The sequence below is a fragment of the Rhipicephalus microplus genome, chromosome 8, assembly GCF_043290135.1.
Source record: "Rhipicephalus microplus isolate Deutch F79 chromosome 8, USDA_Rmic, whole genome shotgun sequence".
In the NCBI taxonomy this organism is placed as follows: Eukaryota; Metazoa; Arthropoda; class Arachnida; order Ixodida; family Ixodidae; genus Rhipicephalus; species Rhipicephalus microplus.
In genome coordinates, this window is record NC_134707.1 from 1208997 (window position 1) to 1228934 (window position 19938).

The 19938-nt window shown below is 44.1% G+C and overlaps 1 protein-coding gene across 11 annotated transcripts in view; it reads right to left on the reverse strand.

Annotated features, from left to right (window-relative positions):
* The window catches only part of LOC119163932 (isobutyryl-CoA dehydrogenase, mitochondrial), a 238386-nt gene that overhangs the window by 211343 nt on the left and 7105 nt on the right, over positions 1–19938 (reverse strand). For all 11 annotated transcript variants that reach the window (XR_012885826.1, XR_012885827.1, XM_075872632.1 and 8 more), the window contains 2 exons: positions 4650–4819; positions 1658–1767 (listed from right to left, as the gene is read on the reverse strand). Coding sequence is in view for 9 of the 11 variants with exons in the window: in XM_075872632.1 (XP_075728747.1) it covers positions 1658–1767; positions 4650–4819 (280 nt within the window). In the remaining 2 variants the exon portion in view is untranslated. The remainder of the gene's footprint in view (positions 1–1657; positions 1768–4649; positions 4820–19938) is intronic.

The following is a 19938-nucleotide window of genomic DNA, read 5'->3' on the forward strand; positions in this document are numbered from 1 at the left end:
GCACTTTGCAGTGAAGGGTTCAATTTTCACTCGTGCCTTGATTTTAGCCACCAATCAGACATCCTCATTCTAGTTATTTCTACCCGCTTAAAGTCTACTTACCCTCTCTGTCCCTAAACCCCATTGCTTTGAAAAACTCTGCACCATAATCCTGAACCATAGGGCGAAGCCCTTTAAAGAACATTATCAAGTGTTCGGCAGTTTCCTCCTCCTATCCACATGCACTGCATACCGTGTCTACCCCTTCATATTTGGCCCGAGAAGTCTTGGTTCGCAATACTCCCATCCTGGCCTCAAACAGTAGAGAACTACCCGGACAATTATCACAGATTATTTCCTTGGCAATTTCCTGCTTAAAAGTTCGATAGATCTCTAGTGCGGACTTCTTAATCATGCCAATTCTCACATATCGGTCTCAGCTTCCTTCACCTTCTTCTTAACGAATAATTCTTTTTGGTTCGGCCCCTTGATGTTTTCTAAGTATTTGCCAGTCAATTTTCTGGTTCGCTTCCTCCATTTTGTATCGACATTCTTGATGTACAAGTAGCTGAAATACCTTCCTAGCCCTACGCTCCTCCTTCATTTATCTCAATCGCTTCTCCAATTTTATCTTGCGACTAGCTTCTCTGCCCTCAAATGATGTCGATCCTATATCACCTTGTACTCCCTGATTTAGTATATTCCCGTGAGCTCTTAAGGCAAGCCTTAGGAGCTCACGACTTGTTGTCAAACTGCCTAAGGCAAGTTTGACAACAAGTCGCAAGCAGCATAGTAGCTCAGTGGTATAATACTGGGCTGGCACCCAGCGGACCCGAGTTCGAGCCCAACTGTGCCATTGATGCTAGGTCACGCCTGCCTAAGGCAAGTTTGACAACAAGTTACAAGCATCGGCGTAACTCAGTGGTAGAATATTGGGCTGGCACCCAGTCGACCCGGGTTCAAATCCCACTGTGTCATTGGTGCAAGATTTTTTTTTTTTTTAATTTCCAGCGATGTGGTTACGGACACCGGCGGCGGCGGCGGACAAAATTCATCTGCGCGTGACCCGAGTTGTGATCTCATTACAGCTTTTGCTGTAAAAGTGTAAACGTACTAAGTCTCGGAGGCCATGACCACCGCTAGAGACAGCGTGGCGTTAATCCAGCGCTTGTCCGGTGTGGTTGTTCTTCTTCGCTGTCTTTGTATGGTGTTTTGCTGGTTGTTTATCTATGAACTAACTAGCCCAGAAATCTACGTTAATACTCAATGCCAGATTGCTGTTGTCTGCTTTGGCGATCACGATGTTTTGACTGTTGATGTATTATGGTGCATTCTCAGAAATAACTATAACTATAATCAGAAGTATATCCGTGATAACTTGGACTGACAGACACCTAGAGAAGCAAGTATTGCACAATAAATGTTTTCAGTAACTGTAAATTAATATGCACTAGCAACATAATTTTTGCTGCTTGAAGACAAGTGCTCGTGTGACTGCAGCGACAATACAGCAAGGTATGCGACCGAGCTATTTGGTGTGGAATCGTAATGTTTGACAGGTGAAGGAGCTTTTTCTCTCTAAGAACACGCTGCCAAACATTCAACAGCATTATCGTAACATGTATTAGAAATGTAGGGTACCTGAAGTGCGCATAAGCTTGCTTCCCAAAGAAATTACCTGGCTCTGTCAGGCAGTATGACGCAAATTTCTCCATTGTGCACAGCTCGGGAAGCCACTTCAGCTTCTGATCATGATTTCCAAAAGCATCAATCATCCACAGTGCCATGCTGAAAGAAAAGCACATTGGGAACTGCAGGAGCGAACCTCACTGGGCCGGTTGGTAAGGGAACAAACAGCGTGCCAGAAACAGGAAGGTGAGAGACAGACTTGTGTTTCCATCACAGTCGTGTCTCTAGAGATGCTTGTTCCGAAATATGAAAACACAGCCTTCAACAAACACCACCATTTTCCATCTTCTGAGGCAACTTGTAACATGAATTCTGATTCTGCAGTATTTATTAACAGTGCATTACCAAGGATGAATGTATATATCGAAGAGATTTCCAAGTGATAACTTTCAGCTAATTTTATTTTTTGAGATGGGGCATAAATTTGGTACTGTCGGTTTACAGCATGGACAAGAACTCGTTTTTCCAGCCAAGAAAAAAAAAATAAAGAAATGCATATACACTGATCACCAAGTTTCTCTGTCAAGTAAGCTTCAATATTCACTCTTGTGGTATCCATTATCAGTGTTTCACAACTGCACAGCCTTTGTTACGCATCATAATGCATGTGCACAAAGACAAGTAATGAGCCAAACCACTTTGTCTTGCGTTTTTCTACATTGTCCTTGTGCTCATGTAGTTCAGAATTCAAGCATTGGTTTTCCTGGCCTATACACACTTCCCCACAAGGCATGCAGTACACTAAGATTTTCAATGCACTGAGCTAGTGAATCATTGTACCTAACGGTACAGAATAGGTGCTGCCAGAGAGAAGATAGCTGCTATATGTTCTCCAACTCATTTGCACTTACTAGAATGTTTCGTTGATAAGGGTTCCTATCTCATTGGCAGGGATAAGTATTGTCTTCTAAAGTGTCTAGAGCCTCACTGCCATTGCCTCGTTGCGGTGGTCTAGTGGCTAAGGTACTCGGTTGCTGACCCGCAGGTCGCGGGATCAAATCTCGACTGCGGCGGCTGCATTTCCGATGGAGGCGGAAATGTTGTAGGCTCATGTGCTCAAATTTGGGTGCACGTTAAAGAACCCCAGGTGGTCGAAATTTCCGGAGCCCTCCACTACGGCGTCTCTGATAATCATTTGGTGGTTTTGGGACGTTAAACCCCACATATCAATCAATCAAGCCTCACTGCCATTTGCCTGCTGTCTGTAATTTATGTATGTTATAATTGCATGGATCCTTATTAGCACTCTGCTAATGATCCAGATGTTGCTAACATGTTTTTCTTTACTGTATGTAGTTTATTCATAATAAAGTTCAAAGTTCAAGTTAAAAATTCTTGTTCTCTTGCCATCCACAAAAGTATGCCATGTAAGTAAAAAACGATGTGTAGCATCAATATGCTAGAAGCAACGTCACGGCTCAAAGGCTGCACCAAGCTTAGAAATAATTCTCATATTTTGATTCGTCCTAATGCCATCATCATCAAGGCCTTCATCACAATCCGCTGTCCTTGTGTGCGTGGCTTAAGTGTTCTGCTATGGAGAACCAACGCGCCTGAAAATCAGTGCGGCTTTCTAAATAGATTAAATTTTTCTTCCTATCGAAAGAGAGCTCATGAATTTGTAGCCCACTTACAAAAAGCAAATTAATTTTTTCCTTTCTTTTTCACCGTGGATACCCGAGAGTCTCATAGTTACTTCTATTCTGAACTTGTTTACTTCCCCAATGCTGTCCACAACACTCGGGGCTTCATGTAGGCTAGTGCCCAAACATACATGTGGTTGGATATCTGCACTCAGTCAGAACACGCTCTGTGGTTTTCTTACCTTCCCTACTACTGAATGTGGCTTTGTAACTACGTGTTCTAAGGCAACCCAGCCTCACTTCAGACAGTAAAGCACATCCCCTTGAACGATTACAAAATGTGCAACTCAAGAGGCTGTTAAGGCAAGCTGAGAATCCATTTGAATACACAGTGATTAAAGTACACAAAAAACACATGAGAGAAGAACGAAGACTACACAAATGTTCTTCCCTAATAAATGCCTCCCTCAATATTTCGTTTCTGTTCTTCTGTTGGATACTCCAAGCTGGCATTTTCTTTGCAATACTTCTCTGACATTGCTTTGCCCTCTTTTTGGCCATGTAACGTACACTGCCAGCTGTATACTTGCTGTTGTGTCCTCTAGTTATTTGCTCCCCCGTGAGACAACGCTCTTCTTATGTGAACACTTAGTCACATCATGTACAGTCCTTTACAGCCCTTAACCTCGGGCAATTTTGCCTAGTTGATGTGATTGCACTGAGCATGGAGGACAAATGACGAGAACTAGACAGGCAGTGCATAAACTTTAACAGTTGACAGTTCGCACACTACCTGATCTTTTGTCTTTATCATTTCTCCTTTCGCTCAGTACAGCTACATCAAGATCCTTATCCTCTTTTTGAACCACATTTCGTGCCGAGCTTCACCCACCTCAAAACTTATTCCTTCTATATTCTCTTTTACAGACAAGGGTTGGCACTCTGAGCACGTGCCTCCCCCTCGCCCTCCCGAATTTTTTTCGCCATGCATACATTGGGCAAAAAGATTATTTGTCTGCCCGGCCCCCACTTTAAATCAAGAATGTGTCCCCCCCCCCCAAAAAAAAATTTCTGCATACAACGCTGTTTACAGCCTTATTTGCTGTCTTCCCATGAGCACCAACATGAGGTGCCAGTAGCCCCTCTTCATGTTCAGTCCTGGTTGCACCTCTAACCTCATGTGTACCTCTACTTTATCACAAAGAACCAAGATCGAAAACTTCTAACATGAATTCTACAAATTTCTGCAAGTAATTGCTGCAAGCGCAATGACAAGTTTTTACAGTGTTATAAAAAAAACTTTGTCCTCAAATGTCTGCTGTCAGCGAGAAATAACTTGTACAAATGAGGCAACTCACAAAATATAAATTGATTAAAAAAAAGTCAAGGCCAGCGTACTTGTGAATGCTGATGTAAGCGGTGGTACTGACACAGCCTTTTGCAAGGGCTTCGAATATCACCGAAGCATCGAGACGACTAAGTCCAGACCCTCCATATTGATCTGAAATGTAAATGGCTCCAAAGCCAAGCCCGGCGGCTTTCCTCATTGCATCCACAGGGAAGTGTTCCTGTGGGGATAAAGACATTAGTTAGCACCGCCCACGAAACCCCAAACAACTTGATGAGAAATATTGGCCTGTCCTGGAGGGTGAATGTAGTGCTTCTAGTGTAGCTTTACTACATGTACTGAAATGCAGCACTGTGCCATTTGCACATCCCAACAACTGGGGAAATGTGGTCATTTTTGCAGAGTTGCCACTTTAACAGCATTACAAACAACTAGTGTGCTTAGCACGCAAAGTTTAAACACCAAGGTTGAAAAGTTCTTTGCTTACTGAATATAATGGTCACACTGAAGCAATGGATGGAAAATTAAATGACAAGAACTCTAAGGCTGCCTCGCAACCAATCAAGCTAAGCTAACACCTTTTTATCTACGTCACAGAACAATGTGCCAAATGATCTCCATGCTTTCTGCTGTAATTTTCATAGCAGAACATAAAAAGAAAGATTGCTCTTCTGTTAATCGCATACATACGCATGCCTGTTCAGAGTATTATGTTATTGGAGTATTATGAAGGCATGCAATGAAATATGTGAGCAGGTGTGTAACATGGTCCAGAAATATCACATCGATATCAGGCATAACAGTTGCCACCAAGTGTTGTTAAAGAAAAAAATAACACTCGGTGAGGGTGATTCCATGAGAGATCGACACTGGTCCGAAAGTTAATATTTTAGATTTGATTGTTTATTTTAAATTTTGTGCAGTAGCCCAAAAGTGAACTTTGTTTTTTGTTACCTGCATAATTTAGGAGGAATATTATCGAACTTACAGAGAAACTAATTTTCTTCCTTGTCATTCTTAAAAGTTAATGACGATATAAAAGCACAAATATTAAGGTGATGAAGACGATCTTTTTTTTCTAATAAATGTACACATAAAGAAAAGTGAAGCAGCATTGTTTGACTCCTGTTTGCAGAAGCCAACTGTTCTTGAAAAAAAGTTTGAACAGGTGACAGCTTTTAAAAGTTGCCATATTTGAACTTTTTTTTTTCTTCCTAATCATAGGTCGGTGAACTCTCTCATGAGCCGACTCACTCGGACTCACTCAGACTTGGATCAATCTGCGAGTCCAAGTGAGTAATATTTTCGTCAGCCTGAGTTTGAGCGAGTCCTGTTGAAGATAAATTTTGATGAGTCTGTGATTGAGTTTCACTTTCTTTTGCCGAACTAAAGTTCTATCTAGTGATCTGCAGCACTACTATCATCTTTACCTAGATTCACATTAATACTCACGTCTACTCCCAGGTTTTTCAAAGCAGTATCGTTCATACACCGCTTCAATAGTTCTTATTTAAAGGCGTGAACTACGTAGGGGGGAGGGGGTGCCTTTACCTCCCCCCACCAACTCTCCCAGGAAATTTCTTCATTATTATATCTCATGATAATGGTGTTTATTGACTAAGGGCATCGTCAAAAAGCTGGAACTTCTTACCCATGATTTTGTCGCTTCAAATGAAGTAATGCAACATGTTTTTTAATATTCTTGTTTTATGATCTGCGAGGGTCTTTTTGTAGGATTTGAAGAAAAATGAAAGATGGGGCTTTTAAATATTGATTTTTCAATAGGCTTTACTGTCGACAATTTGAAAGCCTAAGGCCATCTATAAAAATATGTGTTCGAGATATAGCAACGGTATCGACAGGCAATATTGTAAACATTATGTTTTAGTAGGTCACCAAGTTATGAAACACTAGCTGGTATTAATTAGAAGGAACAAAATCTCAAATATAGCAATTTTTAAAAACTGTCACCGGTCCAGACATTTTTCAAAACAGTTTGCTTCAGCCCACAGGCTTCAAACAATGCTGCCTCACTCTTCATTATGCATACATTTATTAGAAAAAATATAGTCTTTGTCACCTTAATATTTATGCTTCTATATCGTCGTTAACTTACGAGAACGAGAAGGGACAAAATTGGTCCCTCTGCTCATAATAAGTTTGATATTTTTCCCCTAAATTATGCAGTTAATAAAAAAACAAAGTTGACTTTCGGGCTACTAGGTGGTAAGTGCACAAAATATGAATTAAACCATAAAATCTAAAATATCAACTTTCAGACCCGTGTAAATGTCTCGTGGAATCACCCTATGATGAATGTCGCCATATTTACCTTAACATATCCCTTTAAAATGTTCAGAAATTCAGACAGAATGACGTGTCCGATCTGAAAAAGCCCACTATTCCAATCATTCTGCGCATATCATAATGCTAAACAAGCAGGCTTTCGAAAATACCGTGCTTGCTAAAATTGGCAAACACAGCATGAAAAACTGCTGAGTGCAATAGTTGCACACATGACTAGCAGAGCAACTGCAGTCTCCAATCCCAAGACTCTGTAGACTCCAGGCTGCAGCAACAGCTGACATAGACCAGATTGCTCTAGCAATACCAGCTGTCAGCATAAAAATGTCCCTTTTTCTGCTCCGGGCGACCCTAATTCAAGTATACCAGAAGATCACTGTACTGTAAAAAGTTTTCCACACTTTTAACCTAACCACAACCACATAGTGACAAAGAAAAATTGAAGAGACACGAAAAAGAAAGCAGTGGAGAAGAGAAAGAAGAAAAGATGGTGATCATTTAGCATCAATAAACTACTGAAACTGCACTGCTTTCGTAGACTTTTCCATTTGGCATAGTCGAGTATAGAACAAGATGTGAGTGATGTTCAAGGTTGTACAGCGATACGGCCAGCCTATCGTGATGAGCCACAAGCTCGGCAACTCTGCACCGGAGGTCCAAAGATGGCGACTCCGCATTTACTGCGCACTATGGCTTTCAAATCCAATGCAGCACTGGGCAACACCATCGCTGAAAGCACTATGACAATCCACTTTTTTTTATTTTCTTATGCCACCCTCTGCCGTCTTAATAAGCGCTGGGGCAACCGGTATTACCAGAAACAAAGCCTCCCAGATGAAAAAACATTTTGCAACTTTTTTGCTAGGGGAAGCACGCTCGTGCTGGGGCTTTGTCGGCCAACCGTTGCTGACTAAGCAAGATCTTAGTAACATCCCTAGCCTCGTCACAAATGCACTTTCTTCAACTTGGGCATTTTTGCAACACACTGTTGTAACTTCTCGAATTGCAAAGTCAGCAATCCTAAAGTTAAGAAGTTATTTCAAGTATACTTGCAACATTCTGTAAAGGGAAAGTCAACAAAAAGCCAGAAGTATTTGATGGCCCCTCTTCTAGTGCTCACACATAGCTTGACTACTACGAATACATTTGTAAAAAAATTTTTTGTGCTCGAGGCTGACTCGGACTGCATGTCAAACTATTTAGCCAGAATATCATAAAATATCACAATGTACGAAGAACAGCCCTGGAGTGCATGGAAAGACAGCTTTAGTTCTGCTTTTCAACGTAATGCACTTGAGTCATGAGACGACACGTTTTCAATAGACAGATATATGAAACCTTCTAAGACTTGTGATGCTTGGAATGACGAGAGAGCACTGACAGCAGATACAACTCACGTCACCGTGCTCTCTGGAAGCTTCTTTGTATGATGAGGAATATTGATGTCACCAATACCAGAATAGAAACGACAGCGTCACATCACAGATAGCAGTTGAACTTCCAGGTACCTGATTACAGGACGAAGTAAGCTATAAATTTATGCGCACTAATTGTCCTAGTACTCCATTTTCAAGACCTGCAAGACACTACAGAGACTGGGACAGACACAGAGACTCAAACACAACTGAGTAATGAAACAGAGAGCGTATTTATTACAAAACAAACACACACTCTTTATGTTGCTATGTTTGTCAATAATCAAGCACTGTCAGTAATTGCTGATACTGGAGCATCTGTAAGCATGATAAATGAAAGCATTGTGTGTCATGATGATACCATCACGGGAAGGTCCATTCACAAGCATGGCTACGATGGCACATGTAGAAATTTCTCCAGATGAACAAATGCTAAACTTCAGTTCAGCAGCCAAGAGTTCAGTCAAATGTACCATCCAGACTTGACTTTGACTTTGACTTTATGCTCTCTCAATCGGATATGGAGTGCCTACTGATCAACCTTCTGGGGAACGATGCAATATGATCAGATAAGGACTGCGATGAATGGTGCGTGTTTGCAAGTGTATCTTTAAAAAGTGCGCAGAGTAAAAGCAAAGAAGCAGCAAAGTGCTCGCGCGCCGCTCTTCAAACGACAATGACGATGTCGAAGCAATGTCGAGCATGAGAACGCGTGCCGCAAGAGATCAGCGTGCGAGTGGCCCAATAGGAAGTCACCACGGAGATTCCAGGAGCCAATGACTCGGCACCACAAAAGTGCAAGATTTCCAATGAAAAGCTGACAAGTGGGACAGAGTTTGAAGAGGATGAGGCGAGCGGAAGGTTGTCACCGGACCAGGTGCTAAACAATGTGGTGAAGGACGCGTGGCGTTCATGACACAGTAGCCAAATTACAATAACCATTAAAGTACATGACTAAAACAGAGACTGAGCTGTACGATGTCTCCCACAGCATTGTGGCACCGATCCTGTAATACACGGCAATAAAGACTCTGGACTGAAGAACGATAGCTGTAATGACGGCAGGGAGTCAGAAGAAAAACAGCTGTTTAGTAGGTTACCCCTTTGCTCTTTTAGGTCCCAACATCTTCTGGGGCCTTGTAGTGCCAATGCTCAAGTAGTAAATCTTCTGTGCAGTCTCTTCAAAACTTTTCCGACACCCAGGCATCACAGGCAAGCGCCAACAATTCTGTTAATGCCGCTGTAAACTTCTTCAATTCTTGCCAACGTGAACTTCATTTTGTTGGGTGTGTCAATAATCATGATGTCTCCAGCCGCCAGGTTGTGGGAAGAAGATCCAGAAGAACAATGCCTAGATGGTAGAGTGCGAACATATTGATGCTTCCAACGTCTCCAAAAATGATATAATAAATTCTGATTAGAGGAGTTTATTGGCGCAAGGGCCAGATATGGCAAAAGAGCGCCAGAGCGATGATAATGAACTGTGGGATGTGCAGTGTAGATAAAACAGATGTGACATGGCTGTAAATGGGCCTAAAGAACAGTCGCTGTAGGTGTGTAAAGATATACATATAGTAAAATTATGGCAATGACAAATGATGTGAGCTATGGAGACATAAAATGGTTTAAAAGTGATAAGTATGTCAAATAAAAACTTGGCATGGAGCACCAGTGCCTCGACAGAGCCCTTAAAACAAGAGCATGGAGGCCTGGGCTCATTGAAAGCTGCTATCACAGCGGCATCCTCTGAACAGAGGATGCGCTATGAACCTGTTGGGCTAAAAACATTCAATGTTGGGCTAAAAACATTCAATACTACATCCTTTAAAAAGCTTAAAACTGATTTTGCATCAAAAAGTGGCTCTTCACCGAGAAACATAATCGGATGTAAAGGAAGATTATAGCGGTATGCTAAAGCAAAATATTTCTTTCTCTCCCTTTCAGCTTCCGCACACTCCAGGAGGACGTGGAGGACCGTTAGCCTGTCGCCACATCTACCACAAGTAGGAGGTTCACCAGTCAGAAGAAAGCTATGGGTACCATAAGTGTGTCCTATTCTGAGGCGACAGAATAGGACATCAGTTCGCCGTGTTCTTGTAACGGAGGGCCAGTAACCCAACCGCGGCTTAATCAAATGAAGCTTATTATTTATTTCTGTGTCCCACAAGCGTTGCCAGTGCTTTCGCAGTTTTTTACGTAGGAAGGGTTTTAGATCTGTTGCAGGGACAGTAGCGGTGGGGTTAATAGCGCGCAATATAACTGACGTGGCCATTTGGTCGGCTAACACATTGCCCTCGATACTTCTATGGCCAGGTACTCAGCAAATAGTAACATGCTGATTGGACATATACGCTATACACAGAATGGAATACAGCTCCATTATTACCGGATTTCTGAATCTGAAAAGGGATCTTAATGCATTTACGATGCTTAACGAGTCTGTGAATATAATTGATTTTTGTATGTTTGTTTTCCGTATATGCTTCACAGCGGACAATAGTGCATAACCCTCAGCCGAAAAATATACTTGTTTCCGGGTGCAGCACACCGGATTCCGAGAAAGATGGTTCGACGGCTGCATAAGCCACCCCTGCATGCGACTTAGAAGCGTCAGTATAAAACTCTACGCATGAGTAGTTGGACTGGAGTTGTCGGAAATGCATTTTAATGTGTGCTTCTGGTGCGTGTTTAGCGATCTCGGCAAATGAAGTGTCACAATGTATGAGCTGCCACTGCCACGGCCGTAAATGTTTTGTTGTGGGCATAGGACAAAGTTCTAGCAGCGGAACACCCATTTCCTCACTTAAGCTTCTCACACGCAAAGAGAATGGCTTTCTCGCTGCGGGTCGATTATGGTAGAGGGTGGCAGCGGTCATATCGTTTATAGCTGAATAAGAAGGATGCTTTATGTTTGCGTGTACCTTTATAAAATAAGTGAAACTGCTATAGGATCACTGCAGGTGAAGTGACCACTGGTTCGACTCAACATAGAGACTCTGGATTGGACTTGTCCTGAAGGCACCGGTTGCCAATCGGATACCCAGATGGTGAACGGGGTCTAGGATTTTCAAAGCACTTGGCGTTGCGAAATGATAAATTATAGAGGCATAATCAAGGCGCGACCAGACAAGGCTTTTGTACAAGTTCTAGAGACACTTCCGATCACTACCCCATGTTGTACGTGATAGGAGCTTTAGGAGGTTCATCGCTTTCAAACATTTCATTTTTACATGTTTAATATGGAGAATAAACGTGAGCTTAGAATCTAAAGTGGTCCCCACGAATTTATGCTCGCTGCTCACAGAGAGTTGGTCTCCCTTGATCGCAATATTTGGTAGTGGCATTACCCCTCGTTTGTTGGAGAAGAGTACGCAAGTACTTTTCTGGGTTTTTATTTTAAAACCGTTCTCATCCGCCCATTTAGAGAATTTATTCATTCCAAGCTGCACTTGTCGTTCGCAGATAGATAAATTGCATGATTTGAAACTCATCTGCACATCGTCTACATACACGGAATAAAACATCGCGCTTGGAATTACTGACTGCAGGGAGTTCATTTTTACAAGGAAGAGTGTGCAACTAAGCGCGCCCCCTTGCGGAACACTAGTCTCTTGGGTAAATGATCTAGAGAGAGCATTTCCCACTTTTACGCGAAAGGTTCGATTAGACAGATAGCTTTCAATTGTGTTTAACATGTTCCCATGGATGCCCATGGCGGCAAGATCACGTAGAATCCCGAATCACCATGTGATATCGTACGCTTTCTCCAGGTCTAAGAATACCGAAAGTACAAACTGCCTATGAATAAATGCATCTCTGATATATGTCTCTATGCGAACAAGGTGGTCTATTGTCGACCTCCCCTCTCTGAAACCACACTGAAGGGGGTCTAGTATACTGTTACTTTCTAGGAAGTGGGTTAAGCGTCGGTTTAACATTTTCTCATATAGTTTGCATAAACAGCTTGTTAACGCTATTGGCCTGTAGCTGGCGGCCAAGGACGGGTCTTTGCCTTGTTTAAGTACCAGGATGACTATCGCTTCTTTCCATGACAATGGAATATATCCAGCTTCCCACATGGTATTGAAGAGGGTCTGGAGTGTTTTTAGTGCTTCTGGGTGAAGATACTTGATCATTTCGTACATTATACGATCGCCACCTGGCGCCGAGTTGTTGCAGTACGCAAGAGATGCCTTAAGTTCAGCTAATGAAAATGGGCAGTTGTAAGCCTCCCTGGATGGACGTTTACATTTAAGGGGTTGCCGCTCTTCGCGTTCTTTGAATCTTAAGAACGTTTCCGTGTAGTGCGATGCACTTGAGACGTATTCAAAGTGTTCGCCTAGGCAGTCTGCCTGCTCCTCCAAGCTCTCCCCTCGGCTACTTACCAAGGGTAGGGGCTGTGACTCCCGACCCAATAACTTGTTTACCCTATTCCAAACCTTCGTTTCGTCGGTGTAAGAATTTATACTGGAGATGTACCTATTCCAACTTTCTTTCTTTGCAAGACGACGCGTTCTTCTGGCTTGGGACATAACCTGTTTGAAATTGACGAGGTTTTCAGCCGTTGGGTAATTTCGGAGTAGTCTCCAAGCTTTATTTTGTCTATTGCGCGCTTTCCGACAATCGTCGTTCCACCATGGGATGCGACGTTTATTGGAAATTCCGTTAGTTTCCTTGATACATTTCACTGCAGCGTGAATAATAAAACCTGTTAGGTATGCTACAGCATCGTCTATGTTAAAATCAGCAATCTCATCTTCGTCTAAAAATATAATTTCTCGAAACAGTTCCCAGTTGGCTGACTTGGTGTTCCAGCGAGGAAAGTCAGGCAAGCATGTATCTTCTTTTGTTAGCCTCAACATAATCGGGAAGTGGTCACTCCCAAAGGGTTCTCGAGAACGAACCACTCCAGATATGGAATTAATGTACTCGACACAATACTCAGGTCTATAGAAGAGTATGTGTTGTGTGTAGTGCTATAGTACGTTGGTTCTTTTTTGTTTAGTAGACATGCACCTGACGGAAACAGAAAGTGTTCAATTAGGCGTCCTCGCGCATCTAAACGGGAGTCGCCCTATAGGGGATTATGTGCATTTAGATCACCAACGACTATATATGGCGGAGGAAGTTCATCAATGAAGCTTTGAAATTGTGTCTTTGAAAGTTGACAGCATGGGGGAAGGTAAATAGAGGTAATTGTTAGTAGCTTCCCGAACAGCACTGCCCGGACAGCAACTGCCTCAAGAGAAGTTCGGAGGTTTAATTGCTTACAGGCAACACCTTTATCAACTATTATAGCGACACCGCCCGACGAAACGGCAGCGTCGTCACGGTCTTTGCAAAAGATGGCATATTGCTTTAGAAAGTTTGTTTGTGTGGACTTGAGATGTGTTTCCTGATCACACAGCACCTTTGGCGTATGTTTATTAAGAAGTTCTCTAATATCATCAAGGTTATGGAGAAGTCCTCTCACATTCCACTGTAAGATCTGTGTGTCCATTTTAGATGTAATTTGTGCTGTGTGCTCAAGGATGGAATGTTAGCTCACGGACCCTTTCCAGGGGCCGTGACACGAGATTTTTCTTTTTTGGATCGGTCGACGGAGTCGCGCCGATCCTTAGGCGCTGGCTGCGCCCTCACACTCGGTGTTGTGTCCATTGCCTCTTGCGAGGCGCTGGACACGCGCTCTTGCGAGCGCTGCATTTGTTTTGAGGGCCTCGCCTCAAAAGACGAGACCTTCGCGGCCCCCAGCCCGGAGGTTGGTGGGTCTTTCTTGGATGGCGGAGCAGCACTGGCTGCAACCGCCGAGGGGGCGGATGGCGTCACCGCTGGCTCACTAAGCGTGTGCCAGACAGGCGCCGGGGGCCGTCGTGGCGCTGCCCCCTGACGCGCCACTTCGGCAAAGCTAGTTTCTGGTAGGCAGGACACCTGCCTTCGTGCCTCCTTAAATGAAATGTTTTGTTTTACTTTAATTGTGACAATTTCCTTTTCCTTTTTCCAGCACGGGCATGACCGCGAGTATGCGGCATGCTCCCCATTACAGTTCACACAGTGAAGAGAGTTTTCTCAGGCATCTGATGAGTGCTCTTCAGCACTGCATTTCGTGCAAGTTAGGTGGCCTCGGCAGTTCTGTGAAGTGTAACCAAATCGCTGGCATTTGAAACATCGGAGAGGGTTTGGTATATATGGCCTCACTCGAAGCCCAGCCCAGCCTCAACGGAGTTGAGCAGTACACTTGAATTGAAGGTAAGTATCAGGTGTTAAGTCTGGACTTCTTTGCCATCACGCCTCATCCTAATTCGTTTCACGTTAATGACATTCTGTTCGCTGAAACCCTCCAGGAGTTCAGCCTCCGTCAGCCCTAACAGGTCATCATCTGAGACAACGCCACGGGTGGTGTTCATGGTTCGGTGTGGGGTTACTATTAATTTGGTATCTCCAAATTTCACTAGATTAGACAATTTTTCATACTGTTTCTGGTCGCGGAGCTCCAACAGGAGGTCACCACTTGCCATTCTTGATGCTTTATATCCTGGGCCAAAGATTTCTGTCAAAGACTTCGAAACAAGAAAAGGTGAAATTGTTCTCACTGGTTTGCCGGGTGTGTCAGCGTGGATAACGTGGAATCGGGGAAAGGATACTCTTTGGTGACCAAAAAACTGGAATACTTCATCGGTGCGCCCTCTTTTCTGAGGGCGATCAGGGAGTGGGGGGAAGGAACTAGCCATAAGAGAAGGTTTATTTTCGGCAGCGGCGCCAGCCACCCACCATGGAGTCCTACAAGGGACGCTGCAGGGTCTGTAAGCACAGGCCCTGCAGACGCCAGCTGTACACCACCACTATAACCGAATATGGTGTATCCAAGGTAGGATAGCCACACAGGGTTAACCCTTGCCGCCAGGAAACACGGAAGTCAACGGAAGAGAGTAGAGGACAGGAAAGATTTAAAGTAAGAGAAAAGACGTAGATGTGAGGGGGAGACAGGAAAAGGCGACCGCCGATTCCCCCCAGGCGGGTCAATCCGGGGGTGCCGTCTACGTGAAGCCAGGGCCAAAGGGGTGTGTTGCCTCTGCCAGGGGGCCTTAAAGGTCCAATCGCCCAGTGTCAGCTCAACCCCCAGGATCCCCTTTTCCCCGGACACGGCAAAGCTACGCACGGCTAGGCGTGGGAGGGAGTCAAAACTCCCCCGTTAGCTCGGGTCCGTGGTGTCGCTACACACCAAACGCCTACTTGCGCAGGCGCCCCTGCGGGGATAATAAATTCTGGTGGTGTTGTATTCTGCATGAATATTCCTTTGCACTGCTGTGGTTCACTGAATGTTCTGTTGAATCACCATTCTGCAAACTGGTAAATTGTTGTCTTACAAGAAAATGTGCCGGTGTAATCGCGGATGGCTCACCGGCTTCGAGGCAAGCATAAGAGGTCGGGAATGAACCACGCCCTCGGCTTCGGTAAGTTGCATATTGAGTTGTTCAGCAGAAAGACTACTTTGTCCGAGGACTTTTCACAGAGATCTAATCAGTCTTTCACACCTACTGCCCCACCACGAAGCAGCATCCACGATGAATTTCCATTTGATTCCTTGTGTCATCAGGAATGACGAAAAGTCGGCATTTTCGATTCGGTCCAGAGAGAAAAAATAAAATGATGGAAAGGCACGGAGGTTAACCAGAAATTGGGGCAGCCGGTTTGCTACCCTGCCTGCTACCCTGAATGGAGAAGAAAGATTACACAGAAAGCTAAAAGCAAAATAAATGCACGAAAAGGAAAGAGAGGGGGTGCTATGACATATTCAATAGGCCACTACCATGCAAAAAGTTCAATAAGGCCTTAACTGATATTCAGTGAGAAGACAGATTATGTCGGCTTTCGAGCACTGACTGTTCTGACAAGGGTTTGTCGTCCAGGCGGGCTAATGCATCAGCTAGCGGTTGTCTTTGCACGCTGTAGCGAGGGCAGTGACAGAGAACGTGCTCTATTGTTTCATCGCTCCTGCAATGCGATCCCGTACACTATCTCCTTTAACTCTTTAGATGCCTTTTTTTAATGATCGAGTATTGTCTGAGACCATGACGCTACGTAGTCTTCTCCTAGCAATAAATCTGTGGAATGCCAGGAGGAAGCTTTTTGCAGTGATGTCTGTCGCCGAATCCAAGTGTATCGCCCGCGCTAATGCACAAGTAAAAATTACTTTTGGCTAAGAGTAGCTCTGCGAAATCCCCACCTGTAGTGTCGAATAACTTTGATCGTTCAATCCTACATGTCAGAAGTGGAGCCCATGGCGGTGAGTTTGCCTTAGCTCTATAGTGAGCATGTAATGCGCACCGGTTTATCACCGTTTTCACTGTTCGTCGAGCTGGTGTAACCAGGAAGCACTGTCCCAGGTGGTTTAGTGTGGCAGTTATGCTGCCATGTATTATGTGAACATGAAAATCTCAGACTTCAAAGAACATTAAATAAAGGAAGTCAGGTAGCACCAATGGGTGCTATGTACCAGGGCCTTCATTGAGGTTTTCTAGTCTCCACCACTTCAAAGTAAGTTTTCTCCATCTAGAAACAGTCGCAAGTCAGTCATCTTGGAACTTTTACGTAGAGCCTGCTTTTTAAGAAGTGCAAACATTTCATCACCAAAGGCTTCACTTAGAACTTGGTGTATCTAGTAATGCTCAGCTGCCAAAACTTCCTCTGTCTTCAGACATTCATACCCCGAGCAACTTTTACTACCGTTGTGTATGAAGCGATGACTCTCAGCAGATTAATGGAAGCGGGGATAGAACAAGGTACATGGGTTTGGGAGCACTCCTGGGAGCATGCAAGAGTGCTTTTTACAGCAGGCTTGGACCAGGCAAAAAGACGGTTTGGCACAGGCTTGGAGCAGTCGGAAGATTTTTTGAGCAAGTTTAGAACAGATTAAGCGCCGCACAAAGCACTCGTGAAGCTGCATTCGTTCAGTGCTGCATTTTTTTAAACACTCAGATAAATTGTGCAATAGCCTCATTATTGCAATAGAAATTATATGGACACTCCAGACAAGTTTTTACTGTTGCCGTCATGTCTCGTATAAATTCCAAATTGATAACTTACTCCCGCGCATCATATGTTCTATTTGCGAGTAAAAGCGCGAGTGCAGGTGACAAACGTGGCTGAAGCAGAGGCCAAACGATCCCACCCATCTCCGCCACTCAGAGTGTGCGTGTGATAGCATCCGATATCCCAGCCAAGAAGGCTTGTAGTCAAAGCAGAGAGGAGGAATTCCACCTGTCTTGGAAGAGCATAAAAAAAAAAGAAATGAGTGGGGGGGAGGGGGCAGGTATTGCTCAAGCAGCAACTATGAACTTTGCTTCTACGTGTGCGCGCTAGCTCGGCAGCCATCAGCGGGCGACTCACATACACATGCTGCACTCTCATCGCAAAGAGAACGTGCAAAAAGTGTTGCTCTCTTTGAAGTGCTCGCATTCTCATACACCTGTGCTGTTACATGAGATCGTACCCAAATGAGTTAGCTGCCAGTCTCACTTCGTATAACTTTACAATTTGTTGCGTTCACATTCATTGCTCCACACTTGTGGGGCAATCGCCACTCTTTTAGTTATGTACAGTCGCCCATGTTCATTTTTTGCTTTTTACCTTAAAGTGCAAGCGTCAACCGCAGAGTGAATAAGCGCGAAGCACAGTGGCCAAATGAATGAGAATGAATGAATGAATAAATGAATGAGAATGAATGAGAATATACACTCAATGAGCAGTCATGTGCGCAGTGCACAGGGAGGAAGTTGTTTTCTTCCTCCATGACAGTGCACCTGTCTTTGCTAAGCTGTTCCGGGAAATGGATACCACTCCCCTTCTTTTGAGACCTGTTACTGCCATACTTGATTTCTTTTCCAAATGCTGCCATCATGTTATAAAGAAAGCTTCACCGGAATGGCGAAGCAACAAATCATATTGCAACAAATCGCAAGGCTGACAGTCAACTTTTTAAAATTCGATATCGCGTAACTCTAGAAAACGGAAAGACATGCTCTTCTCGCTGTTCTTTTGCGTTGGGAGCGTAGCACGTGGAAGGGTTGACAAGCTATTCATGCTGATGCTTGCCGTGATCGCACGTGCATAGCGATTGAGACCACCCCCTTAGAATCAAAGTTCACAGCTGCTCTTGGAGTGATCACACCCTTTACAAAATTGAAACTATTACAGTTTCGATCATACCAAGAAGACATGTTTCGGGGATGCTTCAAGGCATGGCGCTTGATGGATTTCGCATTTTGCAGCTGAATTCTGGTGCTGCGGCGCAGTGCAGCGCTGAAAGGCGAGTTCGGCGCAGCAGGGGTGGTTTGGCACAGGATGGCTCAGGTAAGCAGGTTTGGCGCACAATGGCGCAAATGGCGCAGCTGTTCCACCCGTCGGAAATCTGTGCCTTCATACGTCAAAGATTGGCGCTGTTCCCTAATGCATTTTGTCACCTACTTGAAGGCCTATATATCCTGAGTTGATTACTTCATGATCCTTTTCAGGGGCTAAGAGTTTCCTCTGCAGCCATTTGGAAGGACTTAGCTGCATGAAATGTTTATTTGTATTAAGGTGTACAGTCATTCACCCCTTTTTAACTAATCCACTAACGAGGGGTGAATTGGATACCAGGGGCCAAGCAGATACAAACCTCAGCATAGACTCCTTAAGTAATAACACTTCGCACAAAAGCCCATGCGTGCGAGACTAGCCTTGGTGTCTCTGAAGACTCTTTGCCATTTCTAAATATGATCAACAAGGCACCACCATCTGAGAAGCATCAAGCCCTGGTCAGTGTCCTTAGGAAGCATGCTTCATTGTATGATCTCACCCAGGACGTTACTGAAGTTTGTGTTCACAACACGCGGGCTCGCCACAGAATCGACATTGGGGGCGCGGGTCCCATAAGACAGAAAACATATCGTGTGTCCGCATCGGAGCACAAGGTTATCACCGAAAAGGCGGAAGACAGATTGGCTAAGGGCATCACCTAAGCCTTTGGGCTGCACCAATCATCCGCGTGAAAAAGAAAGACAGGTCCTTGAGGTTTTATGCGAACTACCAGCGCCTTAATTTGGTGACAAAAAAAGATGTGCACCCCCTTTCTCGAATAGACGATGTTATTGACTGTCTTCATTATACTTATCATCTATGGACCTCATATCGAGCTACTGGCCCATGTAATCTGTAGACAAAGTTTACCATACCAGACGGCTTGCTTTAATTCACTATCATGCCGTTTGGTTTGTGTAATGCTACTGCGGCATTTGAAAGGTTTGTGGACACGGTACTGCGTGGTCCTAAATGGAAAATTTGTTAATGTTACCTTGACATTTTCGTTGCACTTTCGCCAAACACAATCATCGACTTGCATTGTTTTGACATGCCTTGAATAAACTGCCCTTACACTGAACTCCAAGAAATCTCACTTCGGCAAACGAGAAGCACTTGTACTTGGGCATTTTGTGGACAAACATGACATACGCCCAGACCTTCAGAAGGTCGCTGCAGTTGCAGTTTTAAACAACCGCATTCGCAACGCTAACTAAAAAGTTGCTTGGGTCTCTGCTCATACTTCCGACTGTTTTTTGCACAAGTTCTCTGATACTGCCTA